This window comes from Chamaea fasciata, unplaced genomic scaffold (genome assembly GCF_029207755.1).
Source record: "Chamaea fasciata isolate MVZ Bird 193981 ecotype frontalis unplaced genomic scaffold, bChaFas1.0.hap1 SCAF_6, whole genome shotgun sequence".
In the NCBI taxonomy this organism is placed as follows: Eukaryota; Metazoa; Chordata; class Aves; order Passeriformes; family Sylviidae; genus Chamaea; species Chamaea fasciata.
The window spans coordinates 2,428,226-2,446,426 of NW_027094091.1; the positions used below are offsets into that span (position 1 = coordinate 2,428,226).

General features: G+C 53.9%; 2 protein-coding genes across 2 annotated transcripts; both read left to right on the forward strand.

The window, feature by feature from the left end:
• The first annotated feature begins 1,143 nt into the window (after positions 1 to 1,143).
• On the forward strand, positions 1,144 to 17,661 carry UBOX5 (U-box domain containing 5). Its single transcript, XM_066185209.1, has 5 exons — positions 1,144 to 1,213; positions 9,930 to 10,026; positions 11,242 to 12,418; positions 14,578 to 14,739; positions 17,360 to 17,661. Exons 2-5 carry the CDS (start codon positions 9,973 to 9,975, stop codon positions 17,572 to 17,574), a joined length of 1,608 nt encoding a protein of 535 aa, XP_066041306.1. The 5' UTR covers positions 1,144 to 1,213; positions 9,930 to 9,972; the 3' UTR covers positions 17,575 to 17,661.
• FASTKD5 (FAST kinase domains 5) lies at positions 1,150 to 7,902 on the forward strand. The gene is made up of 2 exons (XM_066185208.1): positions 1,150 to 1,213; positions 5,283 to 7,902. Exon 2 carries the CDS (start codon positions 5,322 to 5,324, stop codon positions 7,713 to 7,715), a length of 2,394 nt encoding a protein of 797 aa, XP_066041305.1. The 5' UTR covers positions 1,150 to 1,213; positions 5,283 to 5,321; the 3' UTR covers positions 7,716 to 7,902.
• Positions 17,662 to 18,201: the final 540 nt, after the last annotated feature.

Here is an 18,201-nt window from a genome sequence, read left to right on the forward strand (position 1 = left end):
TTCACTCAAATGAATCCCACCCAACTCTGTCAGCGTCACTAAAAGCAACAGATAAACGTTGTTTTCTTTAAAAACCCGGCAGTTCCAGCACTTTTCCTGATGGCAGCTGTATTAGAGAGGTCTCCTGCCCTCTGGTGACAAAGCTGGTGCCTCCCAGGGCAAAGTGAGCCAGGGATTCCATGAGTTCGCTCAGGTTTAAAGCCTGAGGTGCCATCAGCCAGCGTGGCTCTCCTCCAGACCCCTGTGGCCTCCTGAAAATGGCATTTCCTCACTTGCCAGGGGATAAAAGCACGATGTGAAGGAAGAGGTGGACAGGAAATAAACCTGGTAGAAATACAGGAAGGAACACAAGTGCTATGTAAAGCTCAAGGCAACATTTAAATAGTTTGCCAGTGCTGAAAGCCTGCAGTGGACAGGAGAAAGATTTCTGGGAACAGCGGAGCCGTGATTATTGGAAACACCCAAAATCTGTGTGGACACAGCCCTGGCCAATGGGCTGTGCGTGGCCCTGCTGGAGCAGGAGCTCAGGCCAGACCTCCACAAGTCCAGAGTCATCTGAATCGCCCCCGTTCTCCTGGGACAGCTGCAGTGACGGGTGTCAGCTCAGACAGGAGCCTCCCACACACCCCACTCACGGCCCCAGCCCACACACGCGAGGGGGCTGGCGCCTCCCTGGGGACACAAAAAGGACATCCCTGGGTGTGCACGTACCCAGCGGGTTTCTGCAGCCGCGAACGATGTCCTGCAACCACAGACCCACAGAGCCACGGGATGCTTTGGGCTGGAAGGGACCTCAGAGACCATCGAGTCCAACCTCCTGCCACGGGCAGGGACACCTTCCACTAGCCCAAGGTGCTCCAAACCCCGTCCAAGCTGGCCTCGGACACTGCCAAGGGTGGAGGGGCAGCCACAGCCTCTCGGGGGGATCCCAGGGCTCGGGAGCTGCGGGGCGGCCGCGACGCTTCAGGGACACCCCCGGGGCCGCCATGGCGGCGCCCGCGGCTTATCACGTGGCCCCCGTGCTGTCACGTGATCGCTGTGTCACGTGGCCGTGCGGGGGGCGGGGCCGCGCCGCGCGCCGTTGGCACCGCCCACCGGCCGCGAGCGCGCGCGCTAGGAACCGGAAGTTGCGTCACCGGCGCGCGACCGGAAGCGGCGGGAGGAGGCGAAGGGGGCAGGAGGAGGCGGCGGCGGTGGCGCCGGAGCGGCCCCGGTGAGTCCTGGCCCCTTCTCGTGCCCTTCCCCTTCTCATCCCCGTCCCCCTTCCTCTTCTCTTCTTCCCGTCCTCCGCCCCCTGCCCGAGCCACCCCCACAGCCGGCGGGGCCGCCCTCGTCCTGCCCTGAGCTGCATTGCCCCATATGCATATATGGATATACATGGATATGTACATCTGTGTGTATATATTTATATTTATGTGTTACGTGTCTGTCGGTGCAGCCACAGGGGTGAGTGGCGGGACAGGGGCTTCCAGCCCTGCCCCCGGTGCTGCCCTGGAGCCCCGGGAGAAGGGAATTGTACGGAAATGCTGGAGCCCCTCTGCTCTGGAGCCCGGTTGGGAGAGCTGGGAGCGCTCACCTGGAGAAGGGAAGGCTCCAGGGAGACCTCAGAGCTCCTTTCAGGGCCCAAAGGGGCTCCAGGAGAGCTGGAGAGGGACTGGGGACAAGGGATGGAGGGACAGGACACAGGAAATGGCTTCCCACTGCCAGAGGGCAGGGATGGATGGGATATTGGGAAGGAATTGTTCCCTGTGAGGGTGGGGAGGCCCTGGCACAGGGTGCCCAGAGAAGCCGTGGCTGCCTCTGGATCCCTGGGAGTGTCCAAGGGCAGGCCGGGTGGGACTTGGAGCAGCCTGGGGCAGTGGGAGGTGTCCCTGCCCATGGCAGGGGGGTGGAATGAGATGAACTTTAAATCCCTTCCCACCCAAACCATTCTGTGATCTCAAAATAGAAGGAAAAAGCACAAACAAACCAATCAAAAGATGACAATTTCACTGACACCATAACCTGTTGGGGGAATAAAATCCCTTTTCTGTTGCTCTCCTCTCCAGCTCAGGCACAGGAGTTCACTTCAGGCTTTTGGCCAAAAGGAGCTGTTTCGTCCCCAACATTTCCCACCCTGTTCATTCCTCACACATCCCCAGGAGATTCCCTCTGCCCTTTGGCCATCTGTGCAAGCACATGGTGAGGGGATTCCAAAAGCCCCTCTGAGTGTTCCAGAGGGATCAGAAGCCCTGACAGCATTTTGGGATGCCCCAACATCCCCTTCCACAGGGGCTGAGCCCCTGAGGGGTGGCTGGCATCCCTCTGGGAATGTTCTTTTCTAGGTGTTTAGTGATGCTCAGGTGTGACACTACAACAGAGGAGAGGCGTTTCCATGCCTGAGCAGCTCCTCAAAGGGCATTCCCAGCTCCAAAAGTCCCTGGCTCCTTGGAGCTGCTGGAAGTGAAAATTCTGGAGAGACCTGCCCAGAGGTGGGAAGGAGTTTGGCTGTGTTGGGATGTGAAGTGGGAGGGGGAAGGAAGGAAGGAAGGAAGGAAGGCTGATTGCTCAAGGTGAAGAGAGGCAAATCCAGGGAAGGTGTGGGTGGAGTTGGAAGGGAACTGGGGTGGAAACTGGAAAGATCACAAAGATTTGGGCCGGGGGTGGGCGAAATCATGGAAAAACATCACTCGGAGCAGCCCGTTGCCCTTGAGGGTTCTTGGAACTGTCTTGTCCCATCCCAGCCTCGCTCTGCTGTGCCCAGTCTCCTCTTTCTTGCTGGATTTGGAGCAAAGGAGGAGAGAAGCAATCCCTCCACTGCCTGGATTCCCAAATGTGTCACAGCTCCACAGTCAATCCCTGGAGGATATTCTTAGCAGCACACGGCGCTCGCCTTCGGAGCCTTCAGCGGGGCTTTGATTCCCTGGCTTTGAACTGGGGCTCTTGTTGCTGGGAGGGGGCTCTGGGAGCAGCAGTGCTGGTTTCCTGGGGAGTATCACCTTTCACGGCAGAGAGGAGGTGGGTTATATAAATAACCTGGGTTTTGTTAGCAGGAAAAAATAGATAAAGACGCTCAGGAGTCGAGTCAGACGAGGAAATCGTTGGGAAAGCCTCGCCTGGGTGAACCTCCTCTCGATCAAGATGGTTTTTGGAGCTTGATCCAGCCCCTCTTAATGGTGCAGGCTCTGTGAGGTGCTGAAGGAGGAGATGCTGGAGAAGATTTCTCTTTCACCCGGGCAGGTGCAGTCTGGGCCTTGTCCCCTGTCACCAGCATCTGTCACCTGCTGCCATTTCAGGCTGGACACCACAGCCGAACCAGGAATGATCATTTGGTCAGACATTCCCTTGTGCTGAACAGGAGAGCTTTGAAATCCAGCTCTTGCCTTGGGTTTTCCTGTCCAGCCTCTGAGGAGGCTTTTCCTTTCCCTGCTCCCCAGACAGGCAGGAAGGGGCAGAGTCTCTCCTGCCTGGCACAATTTGGCTTCTCGTGCTGGGATGGGACAGTCACAGCCTTGGAACAGCCTGGGGTCTGTGGGACAGAGCCTGATCTGCTCCTGGGACTGCCTCAGGGTGTTCGGAGGTACAGATAAGGTGCCCAGTGGGCTGTTGAGCAGCTCACAGTGTTTCCTGATCATCCTAAAAACACAGTGGCCTCTCTTGTACCCTCCTCCTTGCATGGCTCTCCCCACAAATCCACATTTCAGTTTGCCTTTCCTTCCCTGCAACCCCCCCAGAGCCTCTTGGTCTCCAGCCCAGTTGGTTTTTTCACCTCTCTGCTGGGGTGGTTTCTGCTCCAGCAGCTTCTCCTCCCTCTCTGGCTGGCTCCAAGCTCTGTCCACGGAGCAGAGGATATGAAATGTCCTCATCTGCTTCAGTGGAACGGGTTGCCCAGACAAACAGTGGATGTCCCATCCCTGAAAGTGTCCCAAGGCCAGGTTGAACAGGTCTTGGAGCAACCTGGGATAGTGTAAGGTGTCCCTGGATCATGGGAGATGTGGGGATCCTTATACACCAAAAGAAAAAAAAAATCCAGTTTATGCTCAGCCAGAGCTGCACGTGAGCCCCCATCCCTCTGTTCTGCTCCCACACCCCAAACCCACCTCCTCTGCCCCAAAGTGCCCATTTTGCTGCGGGAAAACTGACTCTGCCTGCACTGATCCCACTTCTTGCTCCATCCCTGATCAGGAAGCCGTGGATGCAGGCAGAGCTCCAAGGAGCGCCCATGAGGCTTTATTTCCCCATGTGGGCAGCACAGAGTGTGTTGCAGTGGCAGCATCTCTACCAGGCTTTGCCTTTCCTGATTGCCCAGCTCCACGTGGTACTGAGGGATTTTGAGGAAGTGGATAACACCCGTGCGATGGATATTTGGGTGGGATAAGGATTTGAGAGAAAAATCTGACCCGGTGCGTTATTTTTCTTTTTGATCAGCATCTGAATGGTGGTAAACAGGGCTGGTTTGGCAGCCAGTGCAGGCTGGCAGCACCCAGCTGGACTCCTACGGATTTCTCATCCTCACCCTCCCAGCTGGAGCTGCTTCAGGCAGGACTTAGAAAGGCACCAGCCATTTTTAAGCCTCCTGTATACCCTAAAACTCTGGGAAATGCTCTCAAATCTGAAGCTCAAAGCCCTGTTCCCCCTGGTTCTCAGCCTGGGATGTGGCATCACGTAATGATTTGTGTTATTTCTCCCCTGCTCTTCCCCCACTTCGCTCTGGCCACGTTTCTTCATTCCTCCAACCTCCATCTGCAGGTTCTGGGCCAGTTTTCACTCTCTGCACTTGCTCTGTGGAGATTTTGCTCCACATCCTGTCTCCGGGTGCAAAGGGCAGTGTGGCACCCTGGATATTTGGACAACTTCTCGGGTGGTGGTCAGTGATTCAGACCACGATGACCAAAGCCGCAGAATGCTCTGTCTGAACACATAAAGCCTCTTGAAGCTGCAGCTCTTCTGCAAAAACACATTTTCATTGTTCAGAATGAAAGAAAAGCAGCTCAGGTCTCTTAAAAACGAAAAAACGATGATTTTTTTTTTTTCTTAACTCTCCTAGCCTGTGCCAGGTTTCTTGTGTCTGCTGAATAGCAGGTTGTGCCTGACTGCCTTCTACTCCATCCCCAGCTCACCTGGGTGCTCATCCTGAGCTGCCTTTTGCATGAGGTGACATTCCATAGTGGCTTTGCAGGGACCCAGCTGCCCTGGCCGGGGGAGGCTCCGGCGCTGCCTCCCTTTGGGTAGCGTAAAGGATTGATTAGAAGGTGCTGCCTGTGAGGTGGAGGCCACTCACTCTCCGTCTGCCCTTTTTTCAGTACCTGGAAGCAGCTCTGAGCCCCACTAAGTTGAGATCCATGGCTACGGTGCTAATGTGCCGAAGATTGCCCGGGCTGAGCAGGGTGACAGCGTTTTCCACCACAGCCAAGAGCAAGGCCCAGCGTGGCAGCAGCAAAAGCAAGAAGGAAAAGCCAGGAGGTGAACCAGGAGCAGCCAAGACTAGGACCGAGTCCGGGGCTACGATCCAGCTGCTGAAGGCCCAGGACTACAGAGTGTTGTATAATCCAGCTGCCTATGCCAGAGGCAGGGCTGGCTCCCAGCAGCACGTGGATAGGGACAGCAGCCAGGCCCTTGGTGACATGTTCACTGGGACTGGCACCACGCAGGCTCCACAGACGTTCCCCACGGCCTCTTCCCAAGCTTTCCTACCTGTCAGGAATGCCCTGCCCAAGGCCAAGTCCAGCATGCTCCTGGAGCAGACCACCCTGCACAAGCCGTACAAGGAGGAAGCAGAGAAGGAAAAACAGGAAATGCACAACTCCAAGGAGGACCCCCGCACATTCCAGAAGGGGAGACCTGAGTACAGATCTCTCAGCTGTGACAGCGCCGAGCCAGCACAGACCCTCCCTGCAGAGGAAGGGGACTCCATTTTACAGAGTGTGGCCGGGTGTGAGGGCAGCCCGGGAATTCTCACGGATCATTTCCTCAAGCTGAGCCGTCTGCCAGCGGAGCGACGCGCGGCGCTGCTGGCAGACCCCAGGTTCGGTGCCCTGTGTCACCGTGCTGTCACGGCCATCAAGCTGTTCAGCACCCCGGATCTCATCCAGATTTTAAAGGCTTGTGTCCCTCTGGCCATGCCAGCCTCCCACCCCCTGCTCAACGCGTGCGAGGCCGAGTTCTGCCGGCGGGCGTGGGACATGGGCCTGGAGCAGCTGCTGCTGGTGGCGGATTGCTGGCGCTGCCTGGACCGCAGCGTGCCCTCCTACCTGGGCATCCTGTTCAGCTATGCCAACCTGCACTGGCAGGGCCTCACCTTGCCCCAGTTTGTGCAGCTCCTTTACATCATCGGGGAAGGCCGGAGGCCGCCCGCGGACCTGGCGCAGAAGGTGGAGAGCACCATCCTGAAGCACTTGGACGCCTTCACCTTGGAGGAGCTGGGTGCCGTCTGCCTGGGGCTCTTCAAGTCCCTCAGTGGGATTTCTGACCACGTCATGAGGAGGATCGCAGACAGGGTGGCCCTGCAGATGGAGGACATGAGCACCTACGCCTTGGTGAACGTGCTCAAGATGCTCCGCTACACCCGCATGGACCACCTGCCCCTCATGAGGGAGCTCGGAAAGGTGATTCCTGCTCGGATTCCTGCCACAAACATCCAGGGCATCATGCACATCACTCTCACCTATTCATCCCTGCACTTCTTTGACGAGGATGTTCTGGCTGCTGTAGCCACCTCGTTGCCTTCCAAGGTGTCCTACTGCCGGAGCAAGGATGCTGCCAAGTTCCTGTGGTCGTTTGGGTGCCTGGACTATGAACCTCCCAACGAGGAGGAGTTTTACTCCAGCCTGATAAAGCAATTGCACGCAAAACTCCATGAGTTCAGCAAGTTTCCAGAGCATCTCCTTACTGCTCTGCTCGGCCTGGCATTTGTCAAGCGCTTCCCAGAGGAGCTGATAGACTTTGCTTTGAGGGAGGAGTTTGTCCGGAAAACCAGAGGCAGCAAATACGAGCTCAACAAGGACCTGTTCACCCTTGGTAAGAGCGTTGAAATCGAGTGCCCGACCTACCGAGGCAGCCGCCTCCCACCTCAGCTGTGCCAGGAGTACACTGAGATGGTTTCAAGCTTTGCAGAGCGGGAAATCTACGTCAGGCCTGAAATCGTGGAAGCCACATCCCTTCTGGAGAGCATGCTGGGGGGCCCTGAGTATGTGAAGAGCCACATGATCCTGCCCCACACCAGGTCCAGCGACCTGGAGGTGCGTTTGACCACGGATGGGCATCCCATCCCGTTCAACTTCAAGGATCCTGTGACAGGCAAGAAGCTGAAAGGCCTGGGAGTCAGTCTGACAGATGATCTAATGTCTCAGCTCATACAGGGGAGAGCTCATAACCAGAGTCCCACGGAAGTGGGAAACGAAGCCGGGATTCCCGGACAGGAGCGAGGGGACGCTGCAGGAACGCCGTGCTTGGGTGGAGCCCTTCCTGCAGGTGCCACATCACAGGTTGGGCGCTGGCAGCCTCAGGAGGTGAGGCTGGCACTGCAGGTATCCAACAGGAACCACTTCTGCTACGGCTCCAAGCGGCTGCTGGGGCTGCACTGCCTGAAGCGGCGGCAGCTGCGGCTGCTGGGCTACGTGGTGGTGGAGATTCCCTTCTGGGAGTGGTTCCCTCTGCTCAAGCGCACGCGCTCCGAGAAGCTCAGCTACCTCCACTACAAAGTGTTCTGCCCAGCACTGCTCACCAAGGCTGGCTAGTGGGGGCAAGGGCTTGCCCAGAGCCTCCCCAGTGGCGGGGTGCTGGGTGAAATGGTCTCTGGGGGTTTGGCTCTGTTTTTGGCAGGTGCTCTGTGTGGCCGTTCCTGCTCTGGTGACATCTGTACTTCCCGTGCTCTCCTTTTGTACCTGGATCCTCAGATGCTTCCAGCACAAATAAAACCTTCTAATGATTCATTTTTCTCTGTGATTGCTTCTTTCTTTGCCCTAAATGAGAGTGGTTGGATTTGGTGCCTCTGTGAGAGCAGGAACAGAGGATATTTAGTCACGAGGCTGAGCTGGGTGCCAGGAACACACCCAGCTGTGTCCTCATGTTTCCATCCCCATGGGGCTGGAGCTGAGAGCACAGCCTGCGTTTCTCCTTTGGGATGGAACGTGGATACTGAGTGGCACTGAGGGTTGGGGTGCTCTGACCTCAGGACACTCATTTCATGCTCCAAGGACTTCATTTGGTGTCCACCATTCATGTTCCTTATGGCAGCAGCTCCCTAGTCCCACAGAAGACACCAGGAAAAGTTGTGACAAACTCCAGACAGTCTGGTTTAAAATTCCTTGTCCACAACCACTGAGGATTTTTTTTTTTCTGTTCTGTGTTTCGCTGCCTCAGTCCAAAGATCTTTGTTCACTTTAGGGAAGGCACACACTGAAGAGTGAGGAAAAAAACCCAGCCATGAGTAAAAGCAACTCAGTGACTCAGCTTTTGTAGCAGTCTTTCAGCAGAAGGGAGTGCAGTGACTTTGAAATGCAGAATAATCCATTTTCTTACTGAGGTATTAAGACTGCAAAAATTAACCTGAGTTCTTTCTCTCAGGGTCACAAACAAGTAGGAGAAAATCCTATAAAATACCCATAACAGAGCTCCTCATGTTGCAGGAGAAGTCTTCAGCCCAGGAAAGAGTGAAGAGATAGAACAGGGGGAGAATCTTGATTTTTCCCAAGGAAGGGAGCAAGAAGAGCTGGTTTACCACTTTTCACAACGCCAGTGCTGAGGGCCAAGTAAATTTACCACTTGGTAAATTCATTTTGGTTCAAAATGAGCCAGAAAAAGCAGTTTTGAGGCACAGCCTGTAGCTGAACTGTCAGTCTCCTACAAGATGTGAGTGCCAAAAGTCACATCAGTTTAAACAGTTCTCCACTGGCATCCCAGTTCTGGAAACCTCTCAGACTCATAAAGCCAGGAAAGTTGTGTTGGAGGAGAGTTGGCGCGTGCTTGTCCTGCTCCTTGAGGAGCAGGAATTGCTGCTCATGGCTGCCAGACCAAATTTTAGGATAGAAGTGCTGCTCAGCTGGCTGTTCCTCTTGTAAGGTTCATTCAAGGCGTTGTAACCAAGCTCTGCTCTCTGCAGGTGTGAATTCCGTGTTGGGTTGGGTTTTATCCGTGGGATTTGTGCCTTGAATTCCACCTTTCTCCCGGCAGATGCAGCACAGGGAGCTCATTAACTCTGCCTTTCCAACGTGCCCCCAGAGGGCCAAATTCATTTGGGCTGAACCAACAGATCAGTGGAAAATCATTAAAGAGCTGCTTGTTCTTGAAGGAGGCAGCAAGTCCCTGATTTGCAAGGTTGCCCAGGGCGGTGACATTTTAAAGCTGGGGTTAACATGAGGTTAAAGCTCTCACCTCGCAGATAATTTCATTCTTAAAAGGTTTCTGAGAGAGCCAATTCCAGTCACTTTTATTTTTTTTTTCAATGGGAAAGAAGGTGTGTTCACTTGAGTTTCTTTAATGAATGCTGGCAGAAGAATTTGGTGTTCCGATCCCAGACATCTCCCTCAGAGCTATTCCGTGCCCTCTGCTCCCTTGGAGTTATTTAACACCAATTATTAATATTTGTGGTTAATCTTGACTCACTGTGACAGCCTCCTGTGCTGTGCTGGTGCTTTTCTACACCTACAAAACTCCTGCATCTTTGATAAACCTTCAGATCTAATTGCTGTTCATAGGCGGTTTTAGTTAAAATAGGCATTTTCTCTTTGATTTTTCTCCACAGGTTCACTAATTAATATTAATATGATTTTTTTTCTCTCAATCTGATTTCTCCACCACAGTCATTTGGGTTTATATTGGCTTCACCTCCTGGACTCAAATCTGAGCTGCATTTTAGGAATTCACAAGTCTGTAACTCACCCCAAACACGAGATCCTTTCACTGCTCATGGATATTCACTTCCTCTATTTTTAATTTTTTTTTTCCCCAAGCTGACTCTGATGCTCAGCAAGTGACCTCTCTCCAGCTGCCAAGATGGTAATAAACGTCTGTCTCCCACAGTTCAAGCCAAGAATTCACTGCAACAAGGTAAAATGGTGATGAGGGGGTTTTGGGGAGTGGGAGGAATGGAGGAATTAGGTGGAATTATCCTGGAGGGGAGCTTGTTCACTGCTGCTCTGGGATAATCAGCATCACTGCCCTTATGTGGCACACACTAAATATTGCAGGGAAAAGCCCTAATTTTGCAGGATTTCATAACCAGACAGCATTATGTGCTTCCAGGTATAAGTTCTTTGACTTGACATCCCTTTTTCCCTGCAATATTCCAGCTTTCCCTCTGCCCATTGGAACACACAGCTCTTGATAATGTTTGCTGAAGTTACTTTCCTAGTATTTCTGATTTCGCTCAGCCCATCAGAATCTCTTTAAGAAACTCAGTTTTCACTCAAATCTATTTTTTAATTGTAAGTTTCCACACCAACTCACCCCAAAATCCAGGACAGCCTTGGCTTTGTAAAGATTGTGCTGCAAAAGCAGCAGTGCTGGAATTTTTTATGGAGGGACCCAGCCATGCCACAGAGGTTTTGTGTGATTGTCGTGATCAAGACCATATTAAACAGGTGGAATAAATAGATTTTCCTCGTTTTTATTTGTCCATTCTGCAATGGCTGCAGATTTCTCATGGCCTGGGGCTTCCAGGAAAGGGAATGGGTTGAATCAGTCTGCCCAGGAGTAGAGCAGAGGATGGCTTTGGATGTTCCAAACCAGCCCCAGCCTGGTTTGATGGATCTCCCTCAGGGATCGGTGGGGTGGCTCCCAGAGGCTGGTTCACATCCAGAGTTTCCTCTGGGATCCTGTAACTGTGATTCCAAGTGCATTGCCACATGGATAAGTAGGCACAAAGACAATCAGGAGACTCCTACCTGAAAAGGGAGACTGAAAGAGGAGATTCCCATCTCCCCCACACTCATCCTCTGCTCCCCGCCACCCTCTCCTCCTTGACTTATTTCACTGAGCCAGCCAAAACCCACAAATTATCCCTAATTTTCCACTCTTCCAGCAGTTAAATCAGGTCTGCACATGGTGACAGAGGGTGCAGGAAGAGGGGATGGGGCTGGAGGAGGGTGGGAGTGGGTCTGCTGTGCCTTACAGCAGGGATCTCCTGCCTGGCCTGAGCTGCACAGAAACCTCAGCCTTGGCTCCTGGTTGTTGTCATCCTGAGAATCCCTGGGAGTGCTTGTGAAATCGGCTTCCCTGTATTCCCTTGCTCCAAACTGACCCCAGTTTTGTGCGGGCCCGCAGATCTCTGCCGATGGCTACGAGGTGGAGAACCTGATCTCCGAGGACCTGGCCAGGAGGAACCGCGGCTTCCGCAGCGAGTACTTCATCAAACCCCCGGTGCACGTCACCATCTCCTTCCCCTTCAACGTCGAGATCTGCAGGATCAACATGGACATCTCCTCCGGGGGCTACCAGACCTTCTGCGGGCTGGAAGTTTACACCTCTACCTCATGCAACAAAACCTCTTGGCAGAGCCCTGAGGGGCAGTGCTCAGGTCTGGCCGGGCAGCCTGTGTCGGACAAGGACACCTTCACCCTGGTGGGCAAAGCTGTCTTAAAAAATCAGAGCAAAGTGACTTTCGGCCACAGAGGCTTCAAGCCGAGGCCTCCCTTCCATCAGATGGAAAATGTCTTCTCCTACCCCGGCTCGGTGTCCCAAGATCTCTGGAACAAAGGGCCGGCCTCGCTCAGCAACGTGTCCCACCTGAAAATCTGCATCACCCACGTGGCCGGGGGGGGCCTGCCCAGCATCAAGAGGCTGGAGGTGTGGGGACAACCTGCCAAGTCCTGCCCACAGGAGGTGATCGAGGGCGTCTTCCAGGTGGCCTCCCAGTTCCTGGCCCAGGACGTCGGCAGCGTCAAGCCGGAGCCCTGGACGCCGATGGAGAGCGACTGCGTCCCCTTCAGTGCCAACGAGCAGCAGACCCTGCACAAGCTGGTGGATGTCGTCCAAGACATCCCTGAAGAATTCCTGGACCCCATCACTCTGGAGATCATGACTTTACCCATGCTCCTGCCCTCTGGGAAGGTGATTGACCAGACCACCCTGGAGAAATGCAACCGGAGCGAGGCGTCTTGGGGCCGTGTTCCCAGCGATCCCTTCACGGGAGTGGCCTTCAGCCAGCACTCACAGCCCCTACCTCACCCCACCCTCAAGGCCAGAATAGACCACTTCCTGCTGCAGCACAGCATCCCTGGCACCAACCTGCTGGGGAGGGCTCACGCCTCGGAGAGCCTGGTGCCCTCCTCCATCACCATGTCTTCTCTGAAAAGGAAAATGGACTGCATGGATCAGGGCTCCCTGCAGCCGCCCTATTTTTCTGCTACAAACTTACTTGTCACGGCTACCTCAGAGAACAGTGCTAAAAAAATGAAAACTGACAGTGACTCCCACTTGATCCAGATGGACTGTTCCACAGGTATCGTGGCTCCCCCAAGTCACCTCTGTTCCTTGAGTGTTGGGACAGCCCCAGGCTGGGGTTTCAAATCAGGACAAATCCAGTGCAAGTTCCCATCACGCCTCTAGAAAGCTTCCCAGCTGTTGATAGGTGTGGTGGAGCTGGGTCATTCCATCCAGCTCCCGTGTTCCCTGTTCAGTGTTTCACAGCCCTTGTTTGCTCAGGTCACCCTGTTCCCCTTTAAGTTTGGATTTCCTTTCTACTCCTCCCATGTGGAGACAGTATTTTTCTCACCATCCTGGTTGGAAGTTTCTTTATCCGGGGGGATTTACTGTGTCCTGCAAAAATAGGAAAAGAGATGTCTGGTGGTGCAGTGGTGATGGCTAAATTAGACAAGGAATGTGACTTGTGGCTGCAGGGGAAGGGAATGGGTGCTGGTTTCCCTTCATCCATCCTTTTCCCAGTGATATGGTAGCAGCACTGCTGGGAATGTCAAAAATGTGCTGCAGGTCTGGAGAAAAGGAGGCTCAGGTGGGACCTGAAAGGAGGGTGGAGCCAGGTGGGGGTCAGGCTCTCCTCCCAGGGAACAGGGGACAGGAAGGGACAAGGCTTGCACCAGGGGAGGATTAGATTGGATATTGGGAACAGTTCTTTCACAGAAAGGGTTGTCCAGCCCTGGCACAGCTGCCCAGAGCAGTGGTGGAGTTCCCATCCCTGGAGGGATTTAAAAGCCGTGTGGATGTGGCACCTGAGGACAAAGCGTGTAAATCCAGGTGTGCGGGTATTTCGTGGCTGGCTCTCTAGGCAGGTAGGCCCAGTTTCCTGGCCTGCTCTACCCCAGTGCTCCGTGACATGTCAAAAGGTGACCCAGAGCTGCTGGGACCTGTCACTGCCTTGACCCTTCTCCCAGTCTGCCCAAAAACGTTTTGAGGACAAAGCTCAGGTGGCTGTTTGATTTGAAACAGATTCTTCGGCTGAAAGTAATTGATGTCGGGTGGTGCCAGGAAGGGCAGGGAGAAGTCAGACTGCACATTTCTGCTCTCATCCCTCAGCCTAGAGATTTTAGGAGGAATCTTTGGTTAGTTTGGCTGTAGAGGTGTGTGACAGCTCCCACCAGGATGTGCCCCAGCCCCACATCCCCAGGAGCAGGAGCTGCCCTGTGGGTCCTGGCGCTCCCAGAGCTGCTGTGTCCATACATAAATAAAAGCAGAGTGCTCAGCCCACAGAGCTCGTGCTTCACTTGGATCATCAGCCTTGATTGGTGGAGCAAATGTGCAGCACCAATTGCGAGCTCTTCCTCTGGGAGATGGATTTAACAGAATTAGTGATGCAGACAACATTCTCTTAATGCTTCGTCTTAATTAGCGCCATCGGTGCCGCACAGGGCAGCCCTGCAGGGAGGGTCCAGCCCTGGCCCCGGGGCTCAGAACTGGGACAGAGGCGGAAAAACAAGTCTCACAGATTTTATTAATGGTTTAAATGTTCTCTGTGAGCTGCATGGAGCAAGGCTGGGCTGGGATCCTCGGGAACCGGCTGAGGGAGTGTCTGGGATTTCAGGGAAAAAGAAATTCCTGGGTTATTTGGAGTTTTGCCCTCTTTCAGTCCTGCAGACTTCTACAACTCCCTAAAAGGAGGGTGCAGCCAGGTGGGGTTCAGGCTCTGTTCCCAGGGAGCAAGAGGAAACGGCCTCAGGGTTTAGGGCCAGGAGAGGTTTAGGGTGGATATTAGGGAAAATTCCTTCATGGAAAGGGTCCTCCAGCCCTGGCACAGGCTGCCCGTCCCTGAAGGTATTTAAAAGCCTTGTGGGTGTGGCACTTGGGGACATCATTTAGTGGTGGCCTTGGTAGTGCTGAGTTAAGGGTTGGACTCGATGATCTTGGAAGACTTTTCCAACCTAAGTGAATCTGATCCTGTATGAGTTGGCACTGGGACATCACGTGAATGTCTGGTGGTAACCCATGGGGCATTCCACCTCTCGGACCCAAAGGAGACAAGGCACTCCACTCCAAATCCCAGCTTCTTGGTAGGGAAAAGACACCTGTCAACAAAACAAGTGGCAGGGCTCCTAAAATTCCTCCAGAGCCAAGGCAGTGTTTGCATCACAGATTCTTTTTCCCAGCATCTGCTTCTCCATCTTTTTCTTGTTTTTGCAGACCTGGTCTCTCTGTTTCCCTTTGCAGATCTGGTGTCCCACGAGCAGAAGCTGTCGGAGAGCTTGGACACTGCCCTGACCTCGGCCCTCAGCTCCATGCCCTCCTTCACAGCCAAGCTGATGAAGAGCCAGCAGCAGGCTCCAGGAGAGGGGAGCTGCAGCAGTTCCTGGAGCGTGGGCACAGTCCTTGGTGAGCAACAGGCGCCTCTGGATCACCTTTGGGAGCTGGGGCTGGGTTAGCAGGGAGTGTTGTTCAGAGCCCAGAGTATTATATATTCCCTATAAAAATATGACGTTGTCTCCCAGCAAGCTTTACTTTACGATCCTTGCCTCTATCTCAGCAGTTTTGTTAATTAATTCTCCCACTGAGGCAGGTGAGGCCTCGCTGACCCCCACAAGGTGTGGGATGTTGTCCATGCCCACAGTCAGAGCAGGCTGTGGCAGCAATCCTGTGATTTTTCCATGTTCTTGGCTGTCTGTGCTGCCCAAGGATTGATCTGGGATGTGTTGTGCTTGGACACAGTGCTCAGCCTGCTCCAGCTTAGTTCGGACTGTTCTCAGAGCTCTGCAGTTTGGGCTGAATGGTTCAATGTTGCCTGTGGGCTGCGTGGAGCAAGCTGGGGAGCTGCCACGTGGGTGGAGAGGGAGGCTGGTGTGGAGATGGCTGCAGGAGAGGTGTAAATCCCGCAAATTCCAGTGCTTAAAAGGGCCTTGGAAAACAGAGGGAGAGTCACTTTTTATACAGGCAGGTGATGGCTGGACAAGGGAGAATGTTTGTAAACTAAAAGAGTAGGGTGAGATTGGATATTGGGAAGAAATCCTTCCCTGTGAGGGTGGTGAGGCCCTGGAACAGGGTGCCCAGAGAAGCTGTGGCTGCCCCTGGATCCCTGGAAGTGTCCAAGGCCAGGCTGGATGGGACTTGAAGCAGCCTGGGACAGTGGAAAGCGTCCCTGGCCATGGCAGGGAGTGGAATGGGATGGGTTTTATGATTCTTTGAAATTCCATGTGACATCCAGAATCCCAGCAGGACTGAGTGTAGATAATCCAGGTTACCAAGCCCTCGCTGTTTGCCTCCCACCTGCTGCCCAGCCACTCATCCAGCTGTGTAACATTCCCAAAATTATTCCTTTGGGGTGCAGAGGTGATGGTGTGGGCAGTCCTGGCTCATCACGAGGAGGGAGGTGGGAAGGAAAGCAGGAATGGGACACAGAACAAACCACAGCAAGGGAATTGCAGGGAGGAGGGACAGGTCAGCCTGGGAGAGCCTTGCACAGAATTTGCAGGTGGTTAAAGCAGAAAACCTGGGAGAGGCTAAATTATTTCTTGGAAGAGAAAACAAATCCCCAAATTATTTTTTGGAAGCATTGAACCTTCAGGTGTCCCTCCACATGTCCTGGCTTCTCTTCCCCTGGCTGAGGCTCTGCCTGCTCATGGCTGAGAAGGGGCGTCAGAGGGACCAGGTGACCTTGGGAAGGGCTGTGTCTGTCTGTCCGTCTGTCTGTGCCCATTTTTCCCTCTCTCCCCCTCCCCAGACAGCTTTTGCTGTCTCACAGTGACATTCAGCTCTTAAGCTTTTTCCTGTCCCCTCTAAAATTGCTGCTGTTTGAGAGCTGAGTAGCCCCGCCTGGGTCGTGTGTGTGACAGGAATGCAAAGTGACACCTCAGCTGTTCCACCTGGGAATCACCGCTTTTAATCCGGTCGGAGGAGCGGGAGGGGGAGGATGATTTAGTCTCAGTAGAAGTGAAAAGCCCTTTTTTACAGTCATCTGTCCTCAGTTAAAAGCCTGAAAGGCGCAAGTGCTGATGTGATCCATCCCTTTCTGAGCACGCCCTGCCCTGGGAGCTGGACAGTTCCCTTTCCCTGTGGTAATGACAGGAAAGTGGCAGGGTCCTGAGTCACGGCTGTGCCCGGAGGCTGCAGGACCCGGGGCCCTCGGCTTTGCGCAGCGCTGGCACGGGAGGAGTGGGTCACACTCCCTGCCTAACCCACTTCTCCTGTCCCTTTGTTTTATACTCTCAAGCTGTGCCAGGGGAGGTTTAGGTTGGACGTGAAGGAGGGATTTCTTCACAGAGAGGGTGATGTGTTTTATCTTCTTTTTGCCGGAGTCAGGATTAAATGCGCGAGAGGGTATTTCTAGTTTGGACTCAAATGTTTATTAATTCTTATCTATATCACAGTCTCTCAGACTGTGAGTTCTACAGCACTTCAGGCTAACAAACTAAAAATGGCCCCACGTCTCTCTCTACAAGGCCTTTTAAGAATGAACTGTCCAATTAAGAAACGACACCTAATTTTTTTTTTACTTCTAACCCAATAACCAACCACCCATGGCCACAATGTGCACTCTTCCATCCAATTACAAAATACCACCCAGACCCATGAAGAAGAAGGTGAAAAAGAAGGACTTAGCCTGCACCCTAAATCCTCCATTTGCTTTATATATATATATATATTTTACTGTATTCTAAAACCTTAAACTCTAAGTTTTCCACCACGTGATATCACACACTTCTATTCAAACCACACACCCATAATCCCAGTGCTGTCATTCAATTTTGGAAGCCTTCTCCACGGCCTCAGGTCAAATGCGGTGTTTTCCTGGGAGTCAGTGCCTGTCAGCACAGAAGGTCTAAAATTCTCAGCGACCAGGGTTCCAACAAAAGGGTGATCAGACATTGTTTGGGGCTGCCCGGGGAGGTGGTGGGATCACCGGGAGCGACCGCACATGGTGGTGTCGGGTCACGGGCCGGACTCGATGACCTCTGGAGCTTTTTCCAACCTGCTGATTTCTGTGATTGTGGATTTGCAGAGCACGGCAGGAGCAGCCAGACCCAGGGATGTGCTTCCTGCGGCAAATCCTTCTCCTGCTACTTCAAGGCGGAGCCGGTGTACCAGCTCCCCTGCGGGCACCTGGTGTGCCGGCCCTGCCTGGCCGAGCGCCAGAAGGCTCCGGCGTCCCCCATCCACTGCGGGAGCTGCAAGAGGGCGGCAGCCACGCACGATGTCCGGAGGGTTCACTTCTGACCCCCGGCGCCGCCGGGAGGACGAGAAGGAGCTGCTGTTGTGCCCCCGTGTCCACACGGAGCCGCCAGAGGAGCCGCCGGGAGAGTGGAGAGGACTCGGTCTTGTGCTTACAGAGCAGTGGGGAGGGGGGGGGGGGGGGGGGGTAGAGCCCGGCGCCAGAGCCTGAGGATGACAAAAGCCATAGCTTCTTTATCAAGGAATATGTATTTATCCAGGACTGGTCTCCAGCACTGCCCCCGAGGCTCAGAGGTTTAGCACAGGTGCCTTTCGGACCAGCTCAGCTTTTCCCCCCTGCGAGTTTCACGCCACGTTTGACCAGCAGCCACCCGGTTGTGGAGCAGGTAAAGTCCTTGTGAGTGACAACAACACACAAAAGCCCCCTCTGACTTCCTCCCCTTCCCCACCTCGCCCTCCCCTCCCTGCTGGGAGCGTGTCTCTCATCCTGGGATCAACAGTGAGAGGCTGTGTGAGGTCTGAGGAGCTGGCAGTGATCTCGCCCTGCTCATCCAGACTCTTGTAGAAAAGCCATCCCATCCCACCCTCCCGGTTTATGTCGTGTGACCAGCCCAGTTCCTGGCTGGCTGATAGACATTTAAGCCTTAATAAAATGTTTAAAGTTGAGTTCTC